Raw genomic sequence first — 27,824 nt, 5'->3', positions numbered from 1 at the left:
CCAGACATGTCTACGGCAAGGGCCACAGTTCAGTGGTAAAGCAGTTGCATTGCATACAGAAGGCCGCAGGTTCTGTCCTTGGCATTTCCACATAAGGCTGCAAAAGGCTCTTGTTTGAAATTCTGGGGAGTTTCTGCATGCCAGTGTAAACAATGCAGAGCGAGATGGTCTTAACCTGTATAAGGCGGATTCCTTTGCTCTTTTCTGCCGGCCAGCTATATTTAAAAGAAAATGTAGCATAAGCAGTTGGGATGTTTCTTGCACACAACCCCAACTCCTTACCCTTTTTTTAAAGAATGCATATATTGCTGGAAGAATGTGTCCATTTTGTATTTACAGTTACTCTTGTAGTGGCTGGAAATAATATTATCCCTTTATTTGCACAACAGTACATTCGTACTTCCTGACACTTTATATAAAAGCTGGGGTTTGGGAGATGCTCTATTTCTATTATGTAAGAAAATGATCCTCTCTCTCCCCACCCAAACTGTTCCCGTCTTCTGTTATCAAGCTGTTCTGTCCTGCAAGCTCACAGGAAAGGCTGCAATGTGGTTGCTATGTGAATTTTGTGGATCGTGCAACCATCTGTGAATTTTAGCTGTTAAGAATATTAAAGAGAGCTGAGAAAGGAGGTGACTGCAGTAGACCAACTGCTGGAAGTAAACATTCTGGCAAGAAAGAGTCTGTCATGGAAGACAGTACGCCTTCTCTCTTATCCAAGGATTGTCAATGTGAAGTTATGAAGGTAAGAAGGAGCCCTGGGGGGTGAGACCAAAGGCCCATCTATTCTGTTTCCTCAATGGCCAACCAGATGCTTGTGGGAAGCCTGCAAGCAGGACATCACTCATAGTCCCCAGCAATGGAAGGATAATGTGAGGCACCAGAAGCATGGTGGGATGGTATCATGTCGGGCTGCCATATTTTGAAGAGCAAAAAAAGGGGGACATATTTGCCGACTTATACTTTTAACTAGGAAGTGAGAGCTGGACCATAAAGAAGGCTGATCGCCGAAGAATTGATGCTTTTGAATTGTGGTGCTGGAGGAGACTCTTGAGAGTCCCATGGACTGCAAGAAGATCAAACCTATCCATTCTTAAGGAAATCAGCCCTGAGTGCTCACTGGAAGGACAGATCATGAAGCTAAGGCTCCAATACTTTGGCCACCTCATGAGAAGAGAAGACTCCCTGGAAAAGACCCTGATGCTGGGAAAGATTGAGGGCACAAGGAGAAGGGGACGACAGAAGATGAGATGGTTGGACAGTGTTCTCGAAGCTACCAGCATGAGTTTGTCCAAGCTGTGGGAGGCAGTGGAGGACAGAAGTGCCTGGCGTGTTCTGGTCCATGGGGTCACGAAGAGTCGGACATGACTAAACGACTAAACAACAACGACTTTTAACTATGGATTGCTTAGGATGACTCTACCCATGAAAAAGAGGACATGTCCTGGAAAAAGAGGACATATGGCAAACCTAATCATTCATGCTATGATTTCCCTCACACTTATATGGAGCCAGTAATACGAAGTGGAATTGGGGAAACTCCCAACAGGTCTTGAATTGGCAGCGTGCCTTTGGTTTGGTATTTCCCACACTTCACTAACCTGAAGTGGTACAGCTGATGAAGAAATTGAACTCTTGTTTCTTTTTGCAAACTTGTAAACTGGTCCTGAGTCCTTAGATATTATTCCCCCCATGCCTCTACGTTGCCTGACAAGGTAACTTATAATAAAAGTGTTAAGAACAAAAGAATTGAACATAAAGAGGACATAAAAACAAAGCGATCGAAAAGATGACATCAGAGAAAATGTTCCTTTTTACCCGACCTTTGGTTGATTTGATTGACATCCAATGCCCTTTTAAAATGTGTGTTTTTTTCCTTGGGGGGGGGAGTTACTGGGTTGTTGTTTTTATTTTGATTATGTATTTTGTTGTTTTATATTTTGATTTTATTCTGTGAACCGTCCTGAGACCTCCGGGTATAAATAATAAAGCAGTTGCAAAAAAATAAAATAAACTAAAAGCTTGGAAGAATCAGCTTGGAAGAATTTAGGGTCTTCTTAAAGGCCCCAGGAGATACTGGGACAAGTGGGAACTTTGGGAGGAGGAGGAGGGGATTCCACAAGGAACGTGGAAAAATTTAACATGAGTTTTGCTGGCTTGGGGGTGGGATGGATCCCATCTTCAGCATTCACAGTACTTTTTACCGTACCTGCACCTGGAGAACAGCAGTATGCCCAGCTTACACAAATTCACTAGGTGAAGAGTCCCATCACTGCATCTCCATGCCAGGAAATGCTTTAAAGGTAAAGGTAAAGGGACCCCTGACCGTTAGGTCCAGTCGTGGCCGACTCTGGGGTTGTGGCGCTCATCTCGCTTTATTGGCCGAGGGAGCCGGCGTACAGCTTCCGGGTCATGTGGCCAGCATGACTAAGCCGCTTTTGGCGAACCAGAGCAGCGCACGGAAACAGCATTTACCTTCCTGCCAGAGTGGTACCTATTTATCTACTTGCACTTTGACGTGCTTTCGAACTGCTAGGTGGGCAGAAGCAGAGACTGAGCAACGGGAACTTACCCCGGCGTGGGGATTCGAACCGCGACCTTCTGATCAGCAAGTCCTAGACTCTGTGGTTTAACCCACAGTGCCACCCGCGTCCCTGGAAAAGCTTTACTTGCACATTTTAAACATATGTTTATTTTTGTACATCATACATTAAGGAAAGTTTCCAATCCTAGACAAGTTGAACATTTCCTTCTGCAAAACTCCGTTTTTAAAAAAACCTGTTGGAGAAGAAAACTGAACGCAAAACACATATATTCCATGCTTGTCTTCTGGTTCCGCCATTTCCTACTGAAGCTGCCTTCTGTGACTATCTTAAGGTGTGCAGGCTTCAGACATCAGAAATAATGTACTGTAAGATAAGAATTTATTCTGCCAGAAATTCTACCTTAAAGAAATAGCAGCCCCATGAAGAGTGCACCATGGAGGATTTTATTTATTTTTGGCAGCATATACATATTTAGGTCTGATTCAAATAACCAGCTTGGGGACTTCTTTTGAGATGGACTCTTAAAATAATGTCCCTAGGCCAGGAATTAGGCATGGTCTTATTAATTTCTTGTCCATTGTAACAATTTTTGTCAACCTAGGTTGAGTGTGGCTGAAAGTTCACTAGTGGATTCAGATCCTGATTTAATGTGGCATGGCCAACAATCTCCCCCTTCCGAGCTTTTGTCGTGTGAAGCCTTCTGCATATAATGCTCTCCTCTGTGTGTGTGTGTGTGTGTGTGTGTGTGTGTGTGTGTGTAGGCATCCTCTGCAGTACGGGGCTTGGTGAGAGAAACCTCCACATGTGGGCAGGGGCAGTGGGGACAAGAGAAGCTTTGTCAGGGAATTGGAATGCATCCCCTAGTATAGGCATGCAGGTGGCGCTGTGGGTTAAACCACAGAGCCTAGGACTTGCCGATCAGAAGGTCGGCAGTTCGAATCCCTGCGACGGGGTGAGCTCCCGTTGCTCAGTCCCTGCTCCTGCCAACCTAGCAGTTCGAAAGCACGTCAAAGTGCAAGTAGATAAATAGGTACCACTCCGGCAGGAAGGGAAACGGTGTTTCCGTGCACTGCTCTGGTTCACCAGAAGTGGCTTAGTCATGCTGGCCACATTACCCAGAAGCTGTCTACGGACAAACACCGGCTCCCTCGGCCAATAAAGCAAGATGAGCGCCGCAACCCCAGAGTTGGTCACGACTGGACCCAGTGGTCAGGGGTCCCTTTACCTTTAACTTCAAGTAGGCTGAGATCTATTATCCAGCATTAAAAACTGGCAGTGATCTACCACACTATTCCATTGTCATTAGGTGCAAGAGGTAAGGTGTTGGTGGCCAGGAAAAACCCCTTTCTTTCCTTAGCACGGATCCGCGGTCGATTCCATCGCCTTCTTCCATGTATTGCCCAAATGGAGGTAACAGCTGATCAAACCACAGGTCACTCTGTATGGAGGAAGAAGGAAAAGTGCCCTCTTTTTATCCAGCCTCATCCTGAATGCAGAGCATCGACAGCCCCACAACCCACCTCCCTTTGCTCCCACGGGGGACCGCTGCACCCTCTGCCTGCCACGTGAGCACGGCCTTGCAGTACCCAGCAAGGGCTGCCCAGCCGAGGATGGCAAAAGTGGAGGCACAACTTTCTCCCTCCTGCAGCCGCCTCGCAAGCCCCATTCAGCCTGCCGGTGTGCGCTGTGTGTGGAAGCGGAGGTGCAGTTCCCTCCCTCCCACAGCCAAGCCCTGGCTGTGAGGGAGGAGCAAAGGCTGCCTGGCCATAGTGTGACTGACGGAAATCCATCCATCTACCTGTCGATCATGATTGACACTTTGGACATGTCTGCCCTAGTATATTCAGTCAGTCAGTTTTATTGCACATAGCCAAAGGCTGCCACAGTGTACATAGAATCATTCAACAATTAAAAGTAAATATACTGGATTGATACAAAAACTTTAAACATTTATATTATCAAGACATTACCTACTCTAAACAGAGCGGTAAAATACCTTATACAAGTTAAGACATTAAACAATAAAATTTATAAGCTAAAATTATCACGTGGCCACTAATATATTAAAAAATAATGTTAATTAATACAATGCGCAATTATATTGGATTCTGGTGATAAACATAGAATATAGCTTGATGTAAAGGTAAAGGTAAAGGGACCCCTGACCATCAGGTCCAGTCGTGGCCGACCCTGGGGTTGTGGTGCTCATCTCGCTTTATTGGCCGAGGGAGCCGGCGTACAGTTTCCGGGTCATGTGGCCAGCATGACTAAGCTGCTTCTGGCGAACCAGAGAAGCGCACGGAAACGCCATTTACCTTCCCGCCAGAGCGGTACCTATTTATCTACTTGCACTTTGACGTGCTTTCAAACTGCTAGGTTGGCAGGAGCAGGGACCGAGCAACGGGAGCTCACCCCATTGCGGGGATTCGAACCACCGACCTTCTGATCGGCAAGTCCTAGGCTCTGTGGTTTAACCCACAGCGCCACCCGCGTCCCTTAGCTTGATGTAGATAGGATCAAATAAATTCATGCCCTAGTATATTTGCAGCAACAATCCCTCAGGGGTGGGGTGAAGTGCGGCTTGATATGCACCAAATGCAAATACAAACAGTGGCTTAGTGCAAGCGCTGGAGTATAAAGGACCTCGTCAGAGAGAAGATTGCAGCCATGTTGCCTCTCCTCTGGCTCTGCTGCTGTTGAGAGCCAAGCCATGGTTTGGCTTGGTTCACAGCAGCATAGCAACAGCAGGACTGGAGGAGGAGGAGGAGAAAAGCAGTTGCAATATCTCACCAGAGAACCCACACGCTGATGCTTCTGCACTAAGCCATGGATTGCTTTAGCATGACATATGAAGCACGTGCGTAGAGCTACCAACAATGGATTTGCCAGAAATCTAGCTACCTCCAGAATTAGTGATCCCATGTGAAATTGGGGGGGGGGCAACTTCTCTTATACTCCTTAAAGGGTGCCTTATACCTGTCTTCTACTGTAGGGTTCAAAAACTAAAGAACAGACATGAAATGTGTTGGCCTGTCAGGAAAGAGAGAACCAAAGAAAAATAATAATTGTGCTCTCACTTCATAAAGGTTCTGAGCCTGGTTCCTACCACATACCATTAGAAAAGATTACAGTATCCCAGGGTACGTTGATTTTCAGACCCCCTTTTTTCTCTGGCAGCAACACTGCAGCAAAGCAAAGCCTCCTAGCTAATCTTTTCCATCAAAAGAAAACCCTTTAGAGCCATAGATAGTGATTGTTCCCCCCCCCCACCTCCAAGAAGGACTTGCATCACAACGTGAAGCAACACCTTCCTCTTATCTCTGCAACTTTGCTACCAAACTGATAAAAAACTATGACATGCATTTAAGAGAGCACATCTCTAGTCAAGAGGATGTTGAACCACTGGAATAACATTATAAATCACTTCACCTCTTTAAGGAAAAAAAAATTAAATAGTTGACAGAAATAAAATGGTAACAGCTAGACAGGGTGGAAAATGCCATATTCTAATGTAGTCTGAAGAGCAGGTGGAGGTCGAATAAAGAAGGATGTGTGGTTTCTGTTTACTCTGTATATAGGTAAATTGCATTTTGCAGTAAATGAAGAATTGCTATCTTGTCTGCTGGTCTAATAAAGAGGAAAGTCTGGTACCCTGGAGTTGCCATTCTATTGGCTAAGCTCTTGTACTGTCATGGAATGTTTGTGAATGTTCTGAGTTGAATGGAAGGTTGAAAAGCACTGCCTGTCTTTGAGAGAAGTAGCAGGTTGCTTTTGATGGGGGAATTCAAGGAACTTAGGTGCTATGGGCTGTATGCACGAAGAAGGGGTGTACCTAGGGGTTGACCAAGGTGGCCCCCACTGGAGACACAGGCCTGGGGTGTGTGTGCAATAATTGTGCTTCTGCTGCGTCACCCTGGACTGGCTCCTGGATGGTAGGGGTTTTTCTGGGGTGGTATAGGCCACCCAGCAACACCCTTTGGCCGGCAAGCAGTGTGGTGAGACTGTGAATCAGAGGTGCACACAGCCCCACCACCCACCTACCAGGTAGGGCACTCCACTTTCTTGAAATGGAGGGAGAAGGTTGGGGAGAGTTTTGTGTCCTGCAGCAGCTGCCAGAATGAACCAAGTCAAACTGGAAATTGGGAGAGAACTGAGGTGATTGTGGTGAATTTGTGGGGGGGGGGGGTGGGAAGAGCAGGGGAAGTCCAGTACCTGACAGAACAACTATGGTGCTGGAAAGTGAAGAGACCTGGGTGCCCATTGTGTGCCACTGAGGTGCTTCATTTGGGAAAGAAACTGTGGGAGATTTGGAACTCAAGGCCTGGAGCAGGAACTCATGGAAGCTCCCATTGAGGGAGGCTGCAGCTTGGTGTGCGAAAAAGGAAGATGCTGAGGGGATTGGGAGGGATTAGAGGGGTCATTCACTTATCCGGGTGGTTTTGACTGAGCTGGTGGCCAGCTCTCCCTGCTGGCTTCACTTCTCTGAAGGAGGTGGACAAGTGAAAACTGTGGTGGGAAGAAGCACTCAGCAATGCAAAGATGATTGTGCTATCACCAGTTATTTCTAGGTTTTGCATACATTTAAAGTCTAATTGAATTGTCACAGAAAGTACTTTTCATATTCCATACTTGAAAACTAAGGATCATAACCCATCAATACCAGGGAAGATTCTGGAGCAGACCATTAAGCAAACAGTCTGTGAGCACCTAGAAAGGAATGCTGTGATCACCAATAGTCAGCATGGATTTCTGAAAAATAAGTCATGTCAGACTAACCTGATCTTGTTTTTTGACAGAATTACAAGCCTGGTAGATGAAGGGAATGCAGTGGATGTAGCCTACCTTGATTTCAGCAAGGCATTTGACAAGGTGCCCCATGATATTCTTGTAAAGAAGCTGGTAAAATGCGGTCTTGACTATGCTACCACTCAGTGGATTTGTAACTGGCTGACTGACCGGACCCAAAGGGTGCTCATCAATGGTTCCTCTTCATCCTGGAGAAGAGTGACTAGTGGGGTGCCACAGGGTTCTGTCTTGGGCCCAGTCTTATTCAACATCTTTATCAACGACTTGGATGATGGACTCAAGGGCATCCTGATCAAATTTGCAGATGACACCAAACTGGGAAGGCTGGCTAACACCCCAGAGGACAGGATCACACTTCAAAACGACCTTGACAGATTAGAGAACTGGGCCAAAACAAACAAGATGAATTTTAACAGGGAGAAATGTAAAATATTTCACTTGGGCAAAAAAAAATGAGAGGCACAAATACAAGATGGGTGACACCTGGCTTGAGAGCAGTACATGTGAAAAGGATCTAGGAGTCTTGGTTGACAACAAACTTGACATGAGCCAACAGTGTGACGCGGCAGATAAAAAGGCCAATGCAATTCTGGGCTGCATCAATAGGAGTATAGCATCTAGATCAAGGGAAGTTATAGTGCCACTGTATTCTGCTCTGGTCAGACCTCACCTGGAGTACTGTGTCCAGTTCTGGGCACCACAGTTCAAGAAGGACACTGACAAACTGGAACGTGTCCAGAGGAGGGCAACCAAAATGGTCAAAGGCCTGGAAACGATGCCTTATGAGGAACGGCTAAGGGAGCTGGGCATGTGTAGCCTGGAGAAGAGGAGGTTAAGGGGTGATATGATAGCCATGTTCAAATATATAAAAGGATGTCACATAGAGGAGGGAGAAAGGTTGTTTTCTGCTGCTCCAGAGAAGCGGACACGGAGCAATGGATCCAAACTACAAGAAAGAAGATTCCATCTAAACATTAGGAAGAACTTCCTGACAGTAAGAGCTGTTCGACAGTGGAATTTGCTGCCAAGGAGTGTGGTGGAGTCTTCTTCTTTGGAGGTCTTTAATCAGAGGCTTGACAACCATATGTCAAGAGTGCTCTAATGGTGTTTCCTGCTTGGCAGGGGCTTGGACTCGATGGCCCTTGTGGTCTCTTCCAACTCTATGATTCTATGATTCTGTGATTCTATAACCCATCCACTTTATGAAGTGGCCTCATGTCAACATTTATTAGTCCACAAGACTCTTTTTTATCTTCTTCCTGCAACCCTCTCAGGCAGAAACTTCTTAGGAACCTTCTCTTCCTCTACCATTCTGTTCCATCTTTGATCCTCCAAGCTCCGCCCACATTCCAGAGACGGAGCACACTGGCAGTTGCTAGGCAACATATCTTCCTCCTCTTCTAATTCACATATAGCCTCCTTCTCATCTATCTACTAACTTGGTAACAACTGTTTGGGGCTTCCCTTACAGGGATGAGATGCCAGAAGTGGTGCTTCAAGAGCTTCTTTCCTCTTTCTGGGAAAATGAGTGGCAGCATGGCACGGCTGCTCATTATGTTCTTCAGGAATCTCCTGAGTGCGATTGGTGGCCAGACACCACCTCAGGGCTTTAGGTATGCCTCTTATGAGGTGACCATTCCAAGGAAACTGAGCTTCAGGTATGGACTACAGGAAACCCAGGATGTCAGCTACCTGCTGCAGGTTGAGGGGAAGAGCCAGGTGGTGCGCCTCAGGCAGAAGAGGGGCACCATCCCTAAAGGCTTCCCCATCTTCACGTACAGTAAGGAAGGGGACCTCCAGGTTGACTATCATTATTACATCAGGGATGATTGTTTCTACAGTGGATTCATACAGGACCAGCCTCTCTCTTCAGTCACTCTCAGCACTTGCTCTGGGGGACTCAGGGGCCTGTTACAACTTAACAATGAGACATATCAAATTGAACCTGTCCAGCCATCTGCTACCTTTCAGCATGTGGTGTATCGGCTGGAAATAGAGGAGGGTGCCATGCACATGAGGTGTGGGTTGACGGAGGAAGAGCAAAGGCGTCAAGAGGCCATGATCCAGGACGCAGAGCATGTGGCTGTCAAAAGTGCTCCAGCAGGACTCTGGTGGCCACACAAGAGACATGCAGAAGTGGCATTTGTGGTGGAGCATGAACGATATGTTAAGTTTAATAAAAATGAAACTGATATTGCTATGAAACTTCTTGAGACAATCCATACTGCAAATTCATTTTTTGAGCCATTTTTAGTTGAGGTGTCTATAGCAGGACTGGAGATATGGTCGGAAAAGAACCTCATAGATATTGGTAAAACTATTGGAGGCACACTTCAAGCTTTTAGTATATGGAGCCGTAACACTCTACTTAACCATCTAAAGAATGATGCTGCTCACTTAATTGTATACAGGTCGTATGGAACTACTGCTGGACTAGCATATGTAGGACACATTTGTAGTAAGCATTGGACCACTGCTATTGAAGTATTAAGAAATTTGTTTGATTTTTCTGTACTTTTCACCCATGAATTTGGACATAATCTTGGTATGCACCATGATGGTTTGGACTGTAAATGTGATCGACGTTTCTGCATTATGGCTGCTTGGCTCTCACATACTGATAAGTTTAGCAACTGCAGTTACCATAAACATTTCATTCTAAAGAACTCACCTTGCTTGTTGATTCCACCAGGCACTGGTGGAATCCCACGGTATGATCTCAAATACTGTGGGAACAAGGTAGTAGAAAAAGGAGAGCAATGTGATTGTGGTTCAGCTGCGTAGTGTCAATCGGATCAATGTTGCAAGCCAGACTGCATGTTGCGTCCATTTGCCAATTGTTCTTCTGGACTGTGCTGTGCTTGGTGGAAGTACCGTCCCCTTGGATCCATTTGTAGAAAGAATCTTAGCATCTGTGACCTGCCTGAGTTTTGCACTGGGACTTCGGACCAGTGTCCGGAAGATGTTTATGTACAAGATGGTGCTCCTTGCGGTGATGGAGTCTTTTGCTATCATGGTCGTTGTAGTACTCCGAATGGGAGTGTGAAAAGATATTTGGCAAGAAAACCGTACGAGCTTCAGAGGATTGCTTCAGAGGACTGAATGTTCGAGGTGATCGCTTTGGCAATTGTGGCCTTGAACATGGTATTTTTAAGAAATGCAATGCTGAAAATATTCTATGTGGCCGAATGCAGTGTAGTAATATCCATAGTGTACCTACCTTGGAGGAACACCAAACCATCATTCAAACCACCATTGGCAAAAGTAACTGCTGGGCTACAGACTACCACAGTGGAATGGAGGTAACTGATCTTGGAGCGGTGGAAGACGGTACACCTTGTGGCACTGGCATGATGTGCATTAGTAGGGAATGCAAGAACGTGTCCCTCTTGCGGTATGATTGTAATGCCACAAAGTGCCATAATAGGGGAATATGCAACAACCACAAACACTGCCATTGTTTTTATGGTTGGGCCCCTCCCGACTGTCTAAAGAAAGGATATGGAAGCAGCATTGACAGTGGGCCAATTGCAAAAAAACTGGAATGATGTCATTGTAGGTAGTATTGTAGGAAGTGTGTCGGTCCTTTCCACGGTGACTGCTGCTGTTGGCATGGGTGTGTATTACAGGTTTGTGCTAAACAACAAGGTTAGAAGAAAGAGTTCAAGAATCTCTCCATCATAATGAACAGAGGAACTAAAACCATTCTAGATCACAGAAGTGAACAATGCAGAAAGTTTCAAAAGGGTATGATGGGTATAATGAGCACTATTATATAACATATATTCGCCTCTGTAAGCATTGGTTCAGTTCATCTCAAAGGGAAATATTCACATATGAAAATCTTTGGTTATACTTTCACAGTATGTTGAGAGTCTCTTTGTTGTTCAAGACAGAAGTCCTATCCTATGTTGAGTGGGAGAAATCTGTCCAGTGGAATGGAATGTTATCATACAGGAAGATACCATGCTAAAGAAATGCATGGAAGCAGTGCTGGTATTTTGAATAAATTGATTTCGAAATAAATCGGGGTATTCCTCAAAATAAACTATATTTAGGGAAGCCAAAACACTTTTGGATAAAACTAGAAGGTAAGATGTTCTCCGATAATGCTAGATCCCCTTTCTAAAATATTTCACATTACCCCTAGGGTTTTTAACTTCCCTTACCTATTTAAGGACGGGAAGATCCATAGTTGAGTGGTGTACACCATATATTGTATACAGAAGATCCAGAATGAATCTCTTGTTGTATCTCCAGTCAAAAGGGGCACATGGAATCTCCCATTAAGGGAGACCACAGTTTGGTGTGCAAAAAAGGAAGATGCTGAGGGGATTAGAGGAGTCATTCACTCATTCGGGTGGTTTTGACTGAGCTGGTGGCCAGCACTCCCTGCGGGCTTCCCATCTCTGAAGGAAGAAGACAAATGAAAACTGTGGCCGGAAGAGGCACTTTGCTCACCTGGGCTTCTTCAACTGGCCAAGTGAAGAAGAGGTTCTGCCTCAGAGCTGAAAAGGAACTCAGCAATGCAAAGATGGTTGTTCTATCACCAGTTATTTTTATGTTTTGCATACATTTAAACACTAATTGAATTGTCACAAAAAGTACTTTTTATATTCCATACCTAACAACTGAGGATTATGACCCATCCAATGTATGAAGTGGCTTCATGCCCACTGACTGATGCTGAAATAGAACTTGTTAGTCCACGGGGTGCTATAAGACTCTCTCTCTCTCTCTCTCTTTTTTTTCTCTTCTTCCTGCAACCTTCTCAGGCAGAAACTCCTTAGGAACCTTCTCTTGCTTGCTCTTTCTCTACCATTCTGTTCCATCTTTGATCCTCCAAGCTCCACCCCCATTCCACAGACGGAGCACACTGGCAGTTGCTAGGCAACATATCTTCCTCCTCTTCTAATTCACATATAGCCTCCTTCCCATCTATCTACTAACCTGGTAACAACTGTTTGGAGCTTCCCTTTCAAGGATGAGATGCCAGAGGTGGTGCTTCAAGAGATACTTTCCTTTTTCTGGGAAAATGAGTGGCAGCCTGGCATTGCTGCTCATTATGTTCTTGAGGAATGTCCTGATTGAGACCGGTGGCCAGACACCACCTCAGGGCTTTAGGTATGCCTCTTATGAGGTGACCATCCCAAAGAAACTGAGCTTCAGGTATGGACTACAGGAAACCCTGGATGTCAGCTACCTGCTGCAGGTTGAGGGGAAGGGCCAGGTGGTACATCTCAAGCAGAAGAAGGGCATTGTTCCTAAACACTTCCCCATCTTCACGTACAATAAGGAAGGGGACCTCCTGAGTGACTATCATTACATCAGGGATGATTGTTTCTACAGTGGATTCATCCAGGACAAGCCTCTCTCTTCAGTCACTCTCAGCACTTGCTCAGAGGGACTTAGGGGCCTGTTACAACTTAACAATGAGACATATCAAATTGAACCTGTCCAGCCATCTGCTACCTTTCAGCATGTGGTGTATCGACTGGAAATAGAGGAGGGTGCCATGCACATGAGGTGTGGGTTGACGGAGGAAGAGCAAAGGCGTCAAGAGGCCATGATCCAAGACAGAAAGCATGTGGCTGTCAGAAGTTCTCCAGCAGGACTCTGGTGGCCACACAAGAGACATGCAGAGGTGGCATTTGTGGTAGAGCATGAACGATATGTTAAGTTTAATAAAAATGAAACTGATATTGCTATGAAACTTCTTGAGACCATCCATATGGCAAATTCATTTTTTGAGCCATTTTTAGTTGAAGTGTCTATAGCAGGACTGGAGATATGGTCGGAAAAGAACCTCATAGATGTTGATGGTGGAATAAGTGCCACACTTAAAGCTTTTAGTATATGGAGCCGTAACACTCTACTTAACCATCTAAAGAATGATGCTGCTCACTTAATTGTATACAGGTCGTATGGAAGTACTATTGGATTAGCATATGTAGGACAAATTTGTAGTAAATATTGGGCCACTGCTCTTGAAGTATCAATATATTTCAATTTGTTTGATTTTTCTGTGCTATTTGCCCATGAATTTGGGCATAATCTTGGTATGCCCCATGATAGTTCGGACTGTAAATGTGATCGACGTGCCTGCATTATGTCTGCTTTGCACTCACGGACTGATAAGTTTAGCAACTGCAGTTACCAAAAATATTTCAATCGAAAGGACTCACCTTGCTTGTTGATTCCACCAGACCCTGATCAAATCTATAACCTCGAATACTGTGGGAACAAAGTAGTGGAAAAAGGAGAGCAATGTGACTGTGGTTCAGCTGCACAGTGTCAATCAAATCAATGTTGCAGGCCAGATTGCACGTTGCGTCCATGTGCCAATTGTTCTTCTGGACTGTGCTGTGCCAGGTGCAAGTACCGTCCCGCTGGATCCATTTGCAGAAAGAGTATTGGCATCTGTGACCTGCCTGAGTTTTGCACTGGGACTTCGGACCAATGTCCGGAAGATGTTCATGTACAAGATGGTTCCCCTTGCGGTGATGGAGTCTATTGCTATCATGGTCGTTGTAGTACTCCGAATGGACAGTGTGAAAAGATATTTGGCAAGAAAACTGTACGAGCTTCAGAGGATTGCTTCAGAGGACTGAATGTTCAAGGTGATCGCTTTGGCAATTGTGGCCTTGAACATGGTATTTTTAAGAAATGCAATGCTGAAAATATTCTATGTGGCCGAATGCAGTGTAGTAATATCCATAGTGTACCTACCTTGGAGGATCACCAAACCATCATTCAAACCACCATTGGCAAAAGTAACTGCTGGGCTACCGACTATCACAGTGGAATGGTGGTAGCTGATCTTGGAGCAGTGGAAGACGGTACACCTTGTGGCACTGGCATGATGTGTATTAGTAGGGAATGCAAGAATGTGTCCCTCTTGCAGTATGATTGCAATGCCACAAAGTGCCATAATAGGGGAATATGCAACAACCACAAACACTGCCATTGTTTTTATGGTTGGGCCCCTCCTGACTGTCTAAAGAAAGGATATGGAGGCAGCATTGACAGTGGGCCAATTTCAAAAAACTGGAATGGTGTGATTGGAGGTAGTATTGTAGGAAGTGTGTTGGTCCTTTCCACAGTGACTGCTGCTGTTGGCATGGGTGTGTATTACAGGTTTGTGCTAAGCAACAAGGTTAGAAGAAAGAGTTCAAGGATCTCTCCATCATAATGAACAGAGGAACTAAAACCATTCTAGATCACAGAAGTGAACAATGCAGAAAGTTTCAAAAGGGTATAATGAGGTGGATGTTATTTAACATATTTGAGGGTGCAATTTTTTCATTAAAGTTTTTTCTTTTAACAGTTTGTTGATAAAATGTGTCACACAGGGTAATCTTTGGTTTATCCACAAACCATTTTTTGGGGAAAACCTTTTCAGATATTTTGAGACCATCTCTGTATTTTAACGCGGAATATACAAAATCCCCCCCCCCCCGCCATGGAAGAAGGGATGGGTGAAGAGCCACATCAGGGACAAGCAGGGAATGAAGTCAGGGTGCTGTCGGCAGCTGTGGTCGATTCCCAAGAAGGCTGCGAGATAAACAGCAAGTTTTTTCAGTTCTGCTTATAATACAATTTGCAGAGAAGAATTCAAGATGCACCTAATGTTGCCCTGAGTGAAGTTCCACCAACCTTTCTCCATTAATTTCTTGTTCATCTAACTTCTCCTGCTGCATCCGACTGTGACTGGTATGAGACAGTTGCCTCTGAGCTCTCTGTTCGACTATACTCAGCAAATGCCTGGTTTGGGGGGGAGGGTACGGGTTCTGGGATACTCTCCAGCGACAGGATCTCATTCAACTGCTGCTCAGCCTCCTCCTGCTGAATCATGTCCATGTTCTCCTCCTCTCCCCTTTTGCCCTCATCTACCTTACATGTATGCTCTGTGCCAAACCACTCCTGGAGGTCTATGCTACCTGCCCATTCCTCCTCTCTAGTCAATGCCTGCAGCAGCGGTCTCCACCATTCTTCCACCTCTGCCCTGTCCATGTCCTCAATGGAAAGAAATGGGGTGTGTGTGAGGATCTACATCACAAACAAGGTAGGGAAATTAAATCAACCTTACCTGAGGTGGTTGTCTCACCTTGCCCCATAGTTGGGCTGGCCCTGTTCAGAGACATACTGGCTCCAACACTGGACATCATAGAGAGCCAGTGTGGTGTAGTGGTTAAGAGCGGTGGACTCGTAATCCGGTGAACCGGGTTCATTTCCCCGTTCCTCCACATGCAGCTGCTGGGTGACCTTGGGCTAATCACACTTCTCTGAAGTCTCTCAGCCTCACTCACCTCACAGAGTTTTTGTTGTTGGGAAGGAAGGGAAAGGAGATGGTTAGCCGCTTTGAGACTCCTTAAGAGGAGTGAAAGGCAGGATATTAAGTCCAAACTCTTCTTCTTCTCCTCTTCTTCTTCTATTGTGGCTAGTAAATGTTAATATCCTTACGTGCTAGGAATTTGTCTAACTCTCTAAAAAGCAACCAAAGCTGGTGACCATCACTGTACCTTTTGAGAACAAATTCTATAGTTTAAGTATGCACTATGTAAATGGTTCTGTCTGTCCTGAATCTTCCATCCTTCAGCTTCAGTGAATGTCTTCATGTTCTAGTCTTGTTTGTCCATAGAATCATGGAGATATGAGATTTATAAAACGCTTGAGCTGGAGTCATACTCAGAGTAGACCTTTTGCAATTTATGGACAGGATTATGCCCATTGCTTTTCTTCGACTCTGAATTTCACTTAGTTGTCTACAATGCCCAGCTTACCCATGATCCTCTGGGCTTTTGCACCCTGGCATACTGTTGTCCAAGATGATTGCTGCCTTGTAGTGTATATAAGAAAACCAAACTATTCCATCAAGAAGGTTGGCCTTAAAAACAACAACAACAACCTTGGTTATTCTTACTTTTTTTGCCAGTTTTCCCAGTAGCACAATATTCCACATTTTGTTATACCAGTAGGCTGTCATCCCCTCACCCCCCACCATCATATAATGGTCAGTCTGGCTGATTCTAATAAGTAGCAAATTAGAGCATTACTTTTTAGATCTTTGTAGCTTTGGGGAGAAAATATTCCACTAGCTGAACGTCCAGCTCTATGTGCTGATTAGTTCTATCTTTCAATAAGATCTTCTGATTTTGGGGGAAGGTCTCAGAACATTTTCAAGTTAAGCTGAAGTGAGCTCAGAATAACTTGCCTATCTCTAATTGATGTATTCAGACACGACACAACTGTGAAGGAGAATATTATGGGAAACCAGCTTTCACCGAGGTCAAAAGTTAGCCCTTACTTGTCCTCTGAGTTTATACAGGGTTTACAAACCCCCTGTATTTAACTCCCATTACACGTAAAAATGGCTCAAGACTTGTGTATTTAAAAGACCAGTGCATATAAATGCAAAATATTTTATGCACCTCACAGATTAAAGATTTTATAAATCTAATACTGGGAAACCAAGTAAAGAGTACTCTAGATTATCTCGTATTCTCAGTTAGAGCAGATTTTGAAATAAATTGGGGTATTTCTCAAAATGAACTATATTTAGGGAAGCCAAAACACTTTTGGATAAAACTAGAAGGTAAGATGCTAGATCCCCTTCTAAAATATTTCACATGACCCTAAGGGTTTTAACTTCCCTTACCTATTTAAGGGCCTTAGAAAGCATTGCTAATAACAAGGCCAGTGGAAGTGATGATATTCCAGCTGAACTATTTAAAATTTTTAAAGATGATGCTGTTAAGGTGCTACACTCAATATGCCAGCAAATTTGGAAAACTCAGCAGTGGCCAGAGGATTGGAGAAGATCAGTCTACATACCAATCCCAAAGAAGGGAAGTGCCAAAGAATGCTCCAACTACCGCACAATTGCACTCATTTCACACGCTAGCAAGGTCATGCTCAAAATTCTACAAGGCAGGCTTAAGCAGTATGTGGACCAAGAACTCCCAGAAGTGCAAGCTGGATTTAGAAGAGGCAGAGGAACAAGAGACCAAATTGCAAACATGTGCTGGATTATGGAGAAAGCTAGAGAGTTCCAGAAAGACATCTACTTCTGCTTCATTGACTATGCAAAAGCCTTTGACTGTGTCGACCACAGCAAACCATGGCAAGTTCTTAAAGAAATGGGAGTGCCTGTCTCTTGAGAAATCTCTATGTGGGACAAGAAGCTACAGTTAGAACTGGATATGGAACAACTGATTGGTTCAAAATTGGGAAAGGAGTACGACAAGGCTGTATATTGTCTCCCTGCTTATTTAACTTATATGCAGAATTCATCATGCGAAAGGCTGGGCTGGATGATTCCCAAGCCGGAATTAATATCGCCAGAAGAAACATCAACAACCTCAGATATGCAGATGACACAACCTTGATGGCAGAAAGTGAGGAGGAATTAAAGAACCTTTTAATGAGGGTGAAAGAGGAGAGCGCAAAATATGGTCTGAAGCTCAACATCAAAAAAACTAAGATCATGGCCACTGGGCCCATCACCTCCTGGCAAATAGAAGGGGAAGAAATGGAGGCAGTGAGAGATTTTACTTTCTTGGGCTCCATGATCACTGCAGATGGTGACAGCAGTCACAAAATTAAAAGACGCCTGCTCTTTGGGAGAAAGGCGATGGCAAACCTAGACAGCATCTTAAAAAGCAGAGACATCACCTTACGAACAAAGGTCCGCATAGTTAAAGCCATGGTTTTCCCAGTAGTGATGTATGGAAGTGAGAGCTGGAACATAAAGAAGGCTGATCACCGAAGAATTGATGCTTTTGAATTATGGTGCTGGAGGAGACTCTTGAGAGTCCCATGGACTGCAAAGAAGATCAAACCTATCCATTCTGAAGGAAATCAGCCCTGAGTGCTCACTGAAAGGACAGATCGTGAAGCTGAGGCTCCAATACTTTGGCCACCTCATGAGAAGAGAAGACTCCCTGGAAAAGACCCTGATGCTGGGAAAGATGGAGGGCACAATGAGAAGGGGACGACAGAGGACGAGATGGCTGGACAGTGTTCTCAGAGCTACAAACATGAGTCTGACCAAACTGCGGGAGGCAGTGGAAGACAGGAGTGCCTGGCGTGCACCGGTCCATGGGGTCACAAAGAGTCAGACATGACTAAACGAATAAACAACAACCTATTTAAGGATGGGAAGATCCATAGTTCAGTGGTGTACACCATATATTGTATACAGAAGATCCAGAATGAATCTCTTGTTGTATCCCCAGTCAAAAGGGGCGCATGGAATCTCTCATTAAGGGAGACCACAGTTTGGTGTGCAAAAAAGGAAGATGCTGAGGGGATTGGGAGGGATTAGAGGGCCATTCATTCTTTTGGGTGGTTTTGACTGAGCTGGTGGCCTGCACTCCCTGCTGGCTTCACTTCTCTGAAGGAAGTAGACAAATGAAAACTGTGGCCAGAAGAAGCACTTTGCTCACCTGGGCTTCTTCAACTGGCCAAGTGAAGAGGAGGTTCTGCCTCAGAGCTGAAAAGGAACTCAGCATTGCAAAGACGGTTGTTCTATCACCAGTTATTTTTATGTTTTGCATACATTTAAACACTAGTTGAATTGTCACAGAAAGTACTTTTAATGTTCCATACGTGACAACTGAGGATTGTAACCGATCCAATGTACAAAGTGGCCTCATGCCCACTGACTGATGCTGAAATAGAACTTGTTCGTCCATGGGTTGCTATAAGACTCTCTCTCTTTTTTTGCTCTTCTTCATGCAACCCTCTCAGGCAGAAACTTCTTAGGAATGTTTTCTTTCCTTTTCTTCCTCTGCCATTCTGTTCCATCTTTGATCCTCCAAGCTCCGCCCACATTCCACAGATGGAGCACCCTGGCAGTTGCTAGGCAACATATCTTCCTCCTCTTCTAATTCACATATAGCCTCCTTCCCATCTATCTACTAACCTGGTAACAACTGTTTGGGGCTTCCCTTTCAGGGATGAGATGCCAGAAGTGGTGCTTCAAGAGCTTCTTTCCTCTTTCTGGGAAAATGAGTGGCAGCATGGCATGGCTGCTCTTTATGTTCTTGAGGAATGTCCTGATTGAGACTGGTGGCCAGACACCACCTCAGGGCTTTAGGTATGCCTCTTATGAGGTGACCATTCCAAGGAAACTGAGCTTCAGGTATGGACTACAGAAAACCCAGGATGTCAGGTACCTGCTGCAGGTTGAAGGGAAGGGCCAGGTGGTACATCTCAAGCAGAAGAAGGGCATTGTTCCTAAACACTTCCCCATCTTCTCGTACAATAAGGAAGGGGACCTCCTGAGTGACTATCATTACATCAGGGATGATTGTTTCTACAGTGGCTTCATACAGGACAAGCCTCTCTCTTCAGTCACTCTCAGCACTTGCTCAGGGGGACTCAGGGGCCTGTTACAACTTAACAATGAGACATATCAAATTGAACCTGTCCAGCCATCTGCTACCTTTCAGCATGTGGTGTATCGGCTGGAAATAGAGGAGGGTGCCATGCACATGAGGTGTGGGTTGACGGAGGAAGAGCAAAGGCGTCAAGAGGCCATGATCCACGACGCAGAGCATGTGGCTGTCAAAAGTGCTCCAGCAGGACGCTGGTGGCCACACAAGAGACATGCAGAAGTGGCATTTGTGGTGGAGCATGAACGATATGTTCAGTTTAATAAAAATGAAACTGATATTGCTATGAAACTTCTTGAGACCATCCATATGGCAAATTCATTTTTTGAGCCATTTTTAGTTGAAGTGTCTATAGCAGGACTGGAGATATGGTCAGAAAAGAACCTCATAGATGTTGATGGTGGAATAGGTGCCACACTTAAAGCTTTTAGTATTTGGAGCCGTAACACTCTACTTAACCATCTAAAGAATGATGCTGCTCACTTAATTGTATACAGGTCGTATGGAAGTACTATCGGACTAGCATATGTAGGACAAATATGTAGTAAATATTGGGCCACTGCTCTTGAAGTATCAATATATTTCAATTTGTTTGATTTTTCTGTGTTATTTGCCCATGAATTTGGGCATAATCTTGGTATGCCCCATGATACTTCGGATTGTAAATGTGATCGACGTTTTTGCATTATGTCTGCTTGGCACTCACGGACTGATAAGTTTAGCAACTGCAGTTACCATAGGTATTTCAATCGAAAGGACTCACCTTGCTTGTTGATTCCACCAGACCCTGATCAAATCTATAACCTCGAATACTGTGGGAACAAAGTAGTGGAAAAAGGAGAGCAATGTGACTGTGGTTCAGCTGCACAGTGTCAATCGGATCAGTGTTGCAGGCCAGATTGCACGTTGCGTCCATGTGCCAATTGTTCTTCTGGATTGTGCTGTGCCATGTGCAAGTACCGTCCCGCTGGATCCATTTGCAGAAAGAGTATTGGCATCTGTGACCTGCCTGAGTTTTGCACTGGGACTTCGGACCAATGTCCAGAAGATGTTTATGTACAAGATGGTGCCCCTTGCGGTGATGGAGTCTATTGCTATCACGGTCGTTGTACTACTCCCAATGGGCAGTGCAAAAAGATATTTGGCAAGAAAACCGTACAAGCTTCAGAGGATTGTTTCAGAGGACTGAATGTTCAAGGTGATCGCTTTGGCAATTGTGGCCTTGAACATGGTATTTTTAAGAAATGCAAAGCTGAAAATATTCTATGTGGCCGAATGCAGTGTAGTAATATCCATAGTGTACCTACCTTGGAGGATCACCAAACCATCATTCAAACCACCATTGGCAAAAGTAACTGCTGGGCTACCGACTACCACAGTGGAATGGATGTAGCTGATCTTGGAGCAGTGGAAGACGGTACACCTTGTGGCACTGGCATGATGTGTATTAGTAGGGAATGCAAGAACGTGTCCCTCTTGCAGTATGATTGTAATGCCACAAAGTGCCATAATAGGGGAATATGCAACAACTACAAACACTGCCATTGTTCTTATGGCTGGGCCCCTCCTGACTGTCTAAAGGAAGGATATGGGGGCAGCATTGACAGTGGGCCAATTTCAAAAAACTGGAATGGTGTCATTGTAGGTAGTATTATAGGAAGTGTGTTAGTCCTTTCCACGGTGACTGCTGCTGTTGGCATGGGTGTGTATTACAGGTTTGTGCTAAGCAACAAGGTTAGAAGAAAGAGTTCAAGAATCTCTCCATCATAATGAACAGAGGAATGAAAACCATTCTAGATCACAGGAGCGAACAATGCAGTTTCAAAAGGGTATGATGGGTATAATGAGCACTATTATATAACATATATTTGACTCTGTAAGCATTGGTTCAGTTCATCTCAAGTGGAAATATTCACATATGAAAATCTTTGCCTATACTTTAACAGTATGTTGATAGTCTCTTTGTTGTTCAAGACAGAAGTCGTATCCTATGTAAATGGGTGAAATCTGTCCAGTGGAATGGAATGTTATCATACAGGAGCATACCATGTTAAAGAAATGCATGGAAGCAGTGCTGGTATTTTGAATATCTCAGATTTTCTCTCAAAGTAACCTTGGGTGTACAGGGATAGAATCGCAACCCAATCCTCTCAAGCGATTGAAATGCAATATTTGTACGTTTGTGGAGTGAATTCACATCTGTCTAGAAAGCCATTGCAAACGTTATACCAATAACTGTGTTGGCAGAAATGTTAATGTTGAAATGAGACAATATATTAAAAATATTATAAAACCAACAACACATAATATTTCAAAAAGCTATTATGGAAATAATGGTGGATGTTTTGTAATATATTTGAGGATGCAATTTTTTCATTAAAGTTTTTTCTTTTAACAGTTTGTTGATAAAATGTGTTGGGGAGGAAGGGAAAGGAGATGGTTAGCCACTTTGAGATTCCTTAAGAGGAATGAAAGGTGGCTTACAAGTCGAAACTCTTCTTCTTCTTCTCTTCTTCTTCTTCTATTGTGGCTAGTAGATGTTAATATCCTTACGTGCTAGGAATTTGTCTAATTCTCTAAAAAGCAACCAAAGCTGGTGACCGTCACTGCACTTTTGAGAACAAATTCTACTGTTTAAGTATGCACTATGTAAATGGATTTTTCTGTCCTGAATCTTACATCCTTCAGCTTCTTTGAATGTCTTCATGTTCTAGTCTTGTTTCTACATAGAAGCATGGGTTGGAAGGGTCCCAAGGTTCACCTAATCCAACCCCTTGCAATGCAGGAATCTCAGCTAAAGCATCCGTGACAGAGGGTCGTCTAAGCTCTGCTTAAAAACCTCCAAGGAAGGAAAGTCCACCACCTCCCGAGGGAGACTGCTTCATACTCTATCATATCCTCTCTTGCATGCCTGTCTTTCTCACACCATCAGCAACTGACACCGAGCAGTGCTGACCACGTGGGAAAGACCAGGAGAATTGACTCCATGCTCATGGCAACTGCCATGGGAGCCAGTGAAGTAAAATCTGGCTTCAAAGGAGATATGAGCTTCATAAATCCCTTCAGCTGTCCTGAGTCATACTGTCGGCACATATATTTTTTCTAGAATCATGTAATGGTCAGTCTGGCTGTCTCTAATAAGTAGCTAATTAGCGCTTTGCTTTTTAGATCTTTGTAGCTTTGGGGAGAAAATATTCCACTAGCTGAACGTCCAGCTCGATGTGCTGATTAGTTCTATCTTTCAATAAAATCTTCTGATTTTCAGGGAAGGTCTCAGAACATTTTCAAGTTAATCTGAAGTGAGCTCAGAATAACTTGCGTATCTCTAATTCAAGTATTTGGACACAACACAACTCTGAGGGAGAATATTATGAGAAACCAGCTTTCACCCAAGTTAAAAGGTGGCTGTTACTTGCCCTCTGTCTTTATACCGGGTTTCCAAATGCCTTTGCATATAACTCCTATTGCACGTAAAAATTGCTCAAGACTTGTGTATTTAAAACACCAATGCATATAAATGCAAAATATTTTTTGCACTTCACACATTAAAGATTTTATAAATCTAATACAGTGGTGTCCCGCAAGACGAATGCCTCGCAAGATGGAAAACCCGCTAGACGAAAGGGTTTTCCGTTTTTCAATGCGCTTCGCAGGACGAATTTCCCTATGGGCTTGCTTCGCAAGGCGAAAATGTCTTGCGAGTCTTGAGGTTTTTTTCCGCTCCCCACCCCCTTTTTCTAAGCCGCTAAACCGCTAATAGCCTTTTAGCAGCTAATCCGCTAATCCACTAAGCCTTTAATAGCCTTTAATAGCCGCTAAACCGCTGATAGCACTAATCCACTAATAGGGTTGCTTCGCAAGACGAAAAAACCGCTAGACGAAGAGACTCGCAGAATGAATTAATTTCGTCTTGCGAGGCACCACTGTACTGGGAATCCAAGTAAACAGTATTCTAGCATATTTCTAATTAACAGTTAGAGCAAATTTTGAAATAAATTTGGCTTTTCCTCAAAATGAACTATTTCTAGGGAAGAAAATACACTTTTAGATAAAACTAAGAAATATCAACAACCTCAGATATGCAAATGACACAACCTTGACGGCAGAAAGTGAAAAGGAATTAAATAACCTTTTAATGAGGGTGAAAGAGGAGAGTGCAAAATATCATCTGAAGCTCAACATCAAAAAAACTAAGATAATGGCCACTGGGCCCATCACCTCCGGGCAAATAGAAGGGGAAGAAATGGAGGCAGTGAGAGATTTTACTTTCTTGGGCTCCATGATCACTGCAGATGGTGACAGCAGTCACAAAATTAAAAGACACCTGCTTCTTGAGAAAAACCAATGACAAACCTAGACAGCATCTTATAAACCAGAGACATCACCTTGCCAACAAAGGTCCATATAATTAAAGCTATGGTTTCCACAGTAGTTATGTATGGAAGTGAGAGCTGGACCATAAAGGAGGCTGATCGCCGAAGAATTGATGCTTTTGAATTCTGGTGCTGGAGGAGACTTTTGAGAGTCCCATGGACTGCAAGAAGATCAAACCTATCCATTCTGAAGGAAATCAGCCGTGAGTGCTCACTGGAAGGACAGATCGTGAAGCTGAGGCTCCAGTACTTTGGCCACCTCATGAGAAGAGAAGACTCCCTGGAAAAGACCCTGATGCTGGGAAAGATTGAGGGCACAAGGAGAAGAGCACGACAGAGGAGGAGATGGTTGGATAGTGTTCTCAAAGCTACCAGCATGAGTTTGACCAAACTGCGGGAGGCAGTGGAAGACAGGAGTGCTTGGCATGCTCTGGTCCATGAGTTCACAAAGAGTCGGACACGACTAAACGACTACACAACAACAAGATGCTCTCTGGTAATGCTAGATCCCCTTTCTAAAATATTTCACATGACCCTAAGAGTTTTCATTTCCCTTACTTATTTAAGGATGGGAAGATCCATAGTTGAGTGGTGTACACCATATATTGTATACAGAAGATCCAGAATAAATCTCTTGTTGTATCTCCAGTCAAAAGGGGCACATGGAATCTCCCATTAAGGGAGACCATAGTTTGGGAAGATGCTGAGGGGATTGGGAGGGATTAGAGGAGTCATTCACTCATTTGGGTGGTTTTGACTGAGCTGGTGGCCATCACTCCCTGATGGCTTCCCTTCTCTGAAGGAGGTGGACGAGTAAAAACTGTGGCCGGAAGAAGCACTTTGCTACCTGGGCTTCTTCACCTGGCCAAGTGAAGAGGAGGTTCTGCCTCAGAGCTGAAAAGGAACTCAGCAATGCAAAGATGATTGTGCTATAACCAGTTGTTTTTATGTTTTACATACATTTAAACACTAGTTGAATTGTCACAGAAAGTACTTTTAAAGTTCCATACCTGACAACTGAGGATTATGACCCATCCAATGTATGAAGTGAGCTCATGTCCATTGACTGATGCTGAAATAGAACTTGTTGGTCCATGGGGTGCTATAAGACTCTCTCTTTTCTCTCTCTCTCTCTTCTTCATGCAACCCTCCCAGGCATAAACTTCTTAGAAATGTTTTCTTCCCTGCTCTTCCTCTGCCATTCTGTTCCTTCTTTGATCCTCCAAGCTCCGCCCACATTCCACAGATGGAGCACCCTGGCAGTTGCTAGGCAACATATCTTCCTCCTCTTCTAATTCACATATAGCCTCCTTCCCATCTATCTACTAACCTGGTAACAACTGTTTGGGGCTTCCCTTTCAGGGATGAGATGCCAGAAGTGGTGCTTCAAGAGCTTCTTTCCTCTCTCTGGGAAAATGAGTGGCAGCATGGCATGGCTGCTCTTTATGTTCTTGAGGAATGTCCTGATTGAGACTGGTGGCCAGACACCACCTCAGGGCTTTAGGTATGCCTCTTATGAGGTGACCATTCCAAGGAAACTGAGCTTCAGGTATGGACTACAGAAAACCCAGGATGTCAGGTACCTGCTGCAGGTTGAGGGGAAGGGCCAGGTGGTACATCTCAAGCAGAAGAAGGGCATTGTTCCTAAACACTTCCCCATCTTCTCGTACAATAAGGAAGGGGACCTCCTGAGTGACTATCATTACATCAGGGATGATTGTTTCTACAGTGGCTTCATACAGGACAAGCCTCTCTCTTCAGTCACTCTCAGCACTTGCTCTGGGGGACTCAGGGGCCTGTTACAACTTAACAATGAGACATATCAAATTGAACCTGTCCAGCCATCTGCTACCTTTCAGCATGTGGTGTATCGACTGGAAATAGAGGAGGGTGCCATGCACATGAGGTGTGGGTTGACGGAGGAAGAGCAAAGGCGTCAAGAGGCCATGATCCAAGACAGAAAGCATGTGGCTGTCAGAAGTTCTCCAGCAGGACTCTGGTGGCCACACAAGAGACATGCAGAGGTGGCATTTGTGGTGGAGCATGAACGATATGTTAAGTTTAATAAAAATGAAACTGATATTGCTATGAAACTTCTTGAGACCATCCATATGGCAAATTCATTTTTTGAGCCATTTTTAGTTGAAGTGTCTATAGCAGGACTGGAGATATGGTCGGAAAAGAACCTCATAGATGTTGATGGTGGAATAAGTGCCACACTTAAAGCTTTTAGTATATGGAGCCGTAATACTCTACTTAACCATCTAAAGAATGATGCTGCTCACTTAATTGTATACAGGTCGTATGGAAGTACTATTGGATTAGCATATGTAGGACAAATTTGTAGTAAATATTGGGCCACTGCTCTTGAAGTATCAATATATTTCAATTTGTTTGATTTTTCTGTGCTATTTGCCCATGAATTTGGGCATAATCTTGGTATGCCCCATGATAGTTCGGACTGTAAATGTGATCGACGTGCCTGCATTATGTCTGCTTTGCACTCACGGACTGATAAGTTTAGCAACTGCAGTTACCAAAAATATTTCAATCGAAAGGACTCACCTTGCTTGTTGATTCCACCAGACCCTGATCAAATCTATAACCTCGAATACTGTGGGAACAAAGTAGTGGAAAAAGGAGAGCAATGTGACTGTGGTTCAGCTGCACAGTGTCAATCGAATCAATGTTGCAGGCCAGATTGCACGTTGCGTCCATGTGCCAACTGTTCTTCTGGACTGTGCTGTGCCAGGTGCAAGTACCGTCCCGCTGGATCCATTTGCAGAAAGAGTATTGGCATCTGTGACCTGCCTGAGTTTTGCACTGGGACTTCGGACCAATGTCCGGAAGATGTTCATGTACAAGATGGTTCCCCTTGCGGTGATGGAATCTATTGCTATCATGGTCGTTGTAGTACTCCGAATGGGCAGTGTGAAAAGATATTTGGCAAGAAAACTGTACGAGCTTCAGAGGATTGCTTCAGAGGACTGAATGTTCAAGGTGATCGCTTTGGCAATTGTGGCCTTGAACATGGTATTTTTAAGAAATGCAATGCTGAAAATATTCTATGTGGCCGAATGCAGTGTAGTAATATCCATAGTGTACCTACCTTGGAGGATCACCAAACCATCATTCAAACCACCATTGGCAAAAGTAACTGCTGGGCTACCGACTATCACAGTGGAATGGTGGTAGCTGATCTTGGAGCAGTGGAAGACGGTACACCTTGTGGCACGGGCATGATGTGTATTAGTAGGGAATGCAAGAATGTGTCCCTCTTGCAGTATGATTGCAATGCCACAAAGTGCCATAATAGGGGAATATGCAACAACCACAAACACTGCCATTGTTTTTATGGTTGGGCCCCTCCTGACTGTCTAAAGAAAGGATATGGAGGCAGCATTGACAGTGGGCCAATTTCAAAAAACTGGAATGGTGTGATTGGAGGTAGTATTGTAGGAAGTGTGTTGGTCCTTTCCACAGTGACTGCTGCTGTTGGCATGGGTGTGTATTACAGGTTTGTGCTAAGCAACAAGGTTAGAAGAAAGAGTTCAAGGATCTCTCCATCATAATGAACAGAGGAACTAAAACCATTCTAGATCACAGAAGTGAACAATGCAGAAAGTTTCAAAAGGGTATAATGAGGTGGATGTTATTTAACATATTTGAGGGTGCAATTTTTTCATTAAAGTTTTTTCTTT

At 44.2% G+C, this 27,824-nt stretch overlaps 5 protein-coding genes across 5 annotated transcripts; all 5 read left to right on the top strand.

The window, feature by feature from the left end:
* Positions 1 to 8,806: 8,806 nt before the first annotated feature.
* On the top strand, positions 8,807 to 10,136 carry LOC310675653 (disintegrin and metalloproteinase domain-containing protein 20-like; the record flags this gene model as incomplete). Its single annotated transcript, XM_083436632.1, has 1 exon — positions 8,807 to 10,136. Exon 1 carries the CDS (start codon positions 8,826 to 8,828, stop codon positions 10,134 to 10,136), a length of 1,311 nt encoding a protein of 436 aa, XP_083292758.1. The 5' UTR covers positions 8,807 to 8,825.
* A 33-nt stretch (positions 10,137 to 10,169) lies between these two features.
* LOC310675779 (disintegrin and metalloproteinase domain-containing protein 21-like) lies at positions 10,170 to 11,361 on the top strand (the record flags this gene model as incomplete). The annotated part of the gene is given in 2 exon segments (XM_083436875.1): positions 10,170 to 10,389; positions 10,392 to 11,361. Coding segments are annotated over 2 exon segments (729 nt in total). The 3' UTR covers positions 10,901 to 11,361.
* Positions 11,362 to 12,196: 835 nt separating this feature from the next.
* LOC310675558 (disintegrin and metalloproteinase domain-containing protein 20-like) lies at positions 12,197 to 14,673 on the top strand. The gene has a single exon (XM_083436405.1). The coding sequence runs from the start codon at positions 12,337 to 12,339 to the stop codon at positions 14,542 to 14,544; it is 2,208 nt and encodes a 735-aa protein (XP_083292531.1). The 5' UTR covers positions 12,197 to 12,336; the 3' UTR covers positions 14,545 to 14,673.
* A 4,102-nt stretch (positions 14,674 to 18,775) lies between these two features.
* LOC310676900 (disintegrin and metalloproteinase domain-containing protein 20-like) lies at positions 18,776 to 22,105 on the top strand. The gene has a single exon (XM_083439067.1). It carries the CDS (start codon positions 19,313 to 19,315, stop codon positions 21,518 to 21,520), a length of 2,208 nt encoding a protein of 735 aa, XP_083295193.1. The 5' UTR covers positions 18,776 to 19,312; the 3' UTR covers positions 21,521 to 22,105.
* Positions 22,106 to 25,290: 3,185 nt separating this feature from the next.
* LOC310676959 (disintegrin and metalloproteinase domain-containing protein 20-like) lies at positions 25,291 to 27,824 on the top strand. Its single transcript, XM_083439167.1, has one exon. It carries the CDS (start codon positions 25,488 to 25,490, stop codon positions 27,693 to 27,695), a length of 2,208 nt encoding a protein of 735 aa, XP_083295293.1. The 5' UTR covers positions 25,291 to 25,487; the 3' UTR covers positions 27,696 to 27,824.

This window comes from Podarcis tiliguerta (assembly GCF_965153285.1).
Source record: "Podarcis tiliguerta genome assembly, chromosome: 4".
Classification (NCBI taxonomy): domain Eukaryota; kingdom Metazoa; phylum Chordata; class Lepidosauria; order Squamata; family Lacertidae; genus Podarcis; species Podarcis tiliguerta.
The sequence above is the reverse complement of the archived record's forward strand: the minus strand, read 5'-3'. Positions and strand labels throughout refer to the sequence as shown.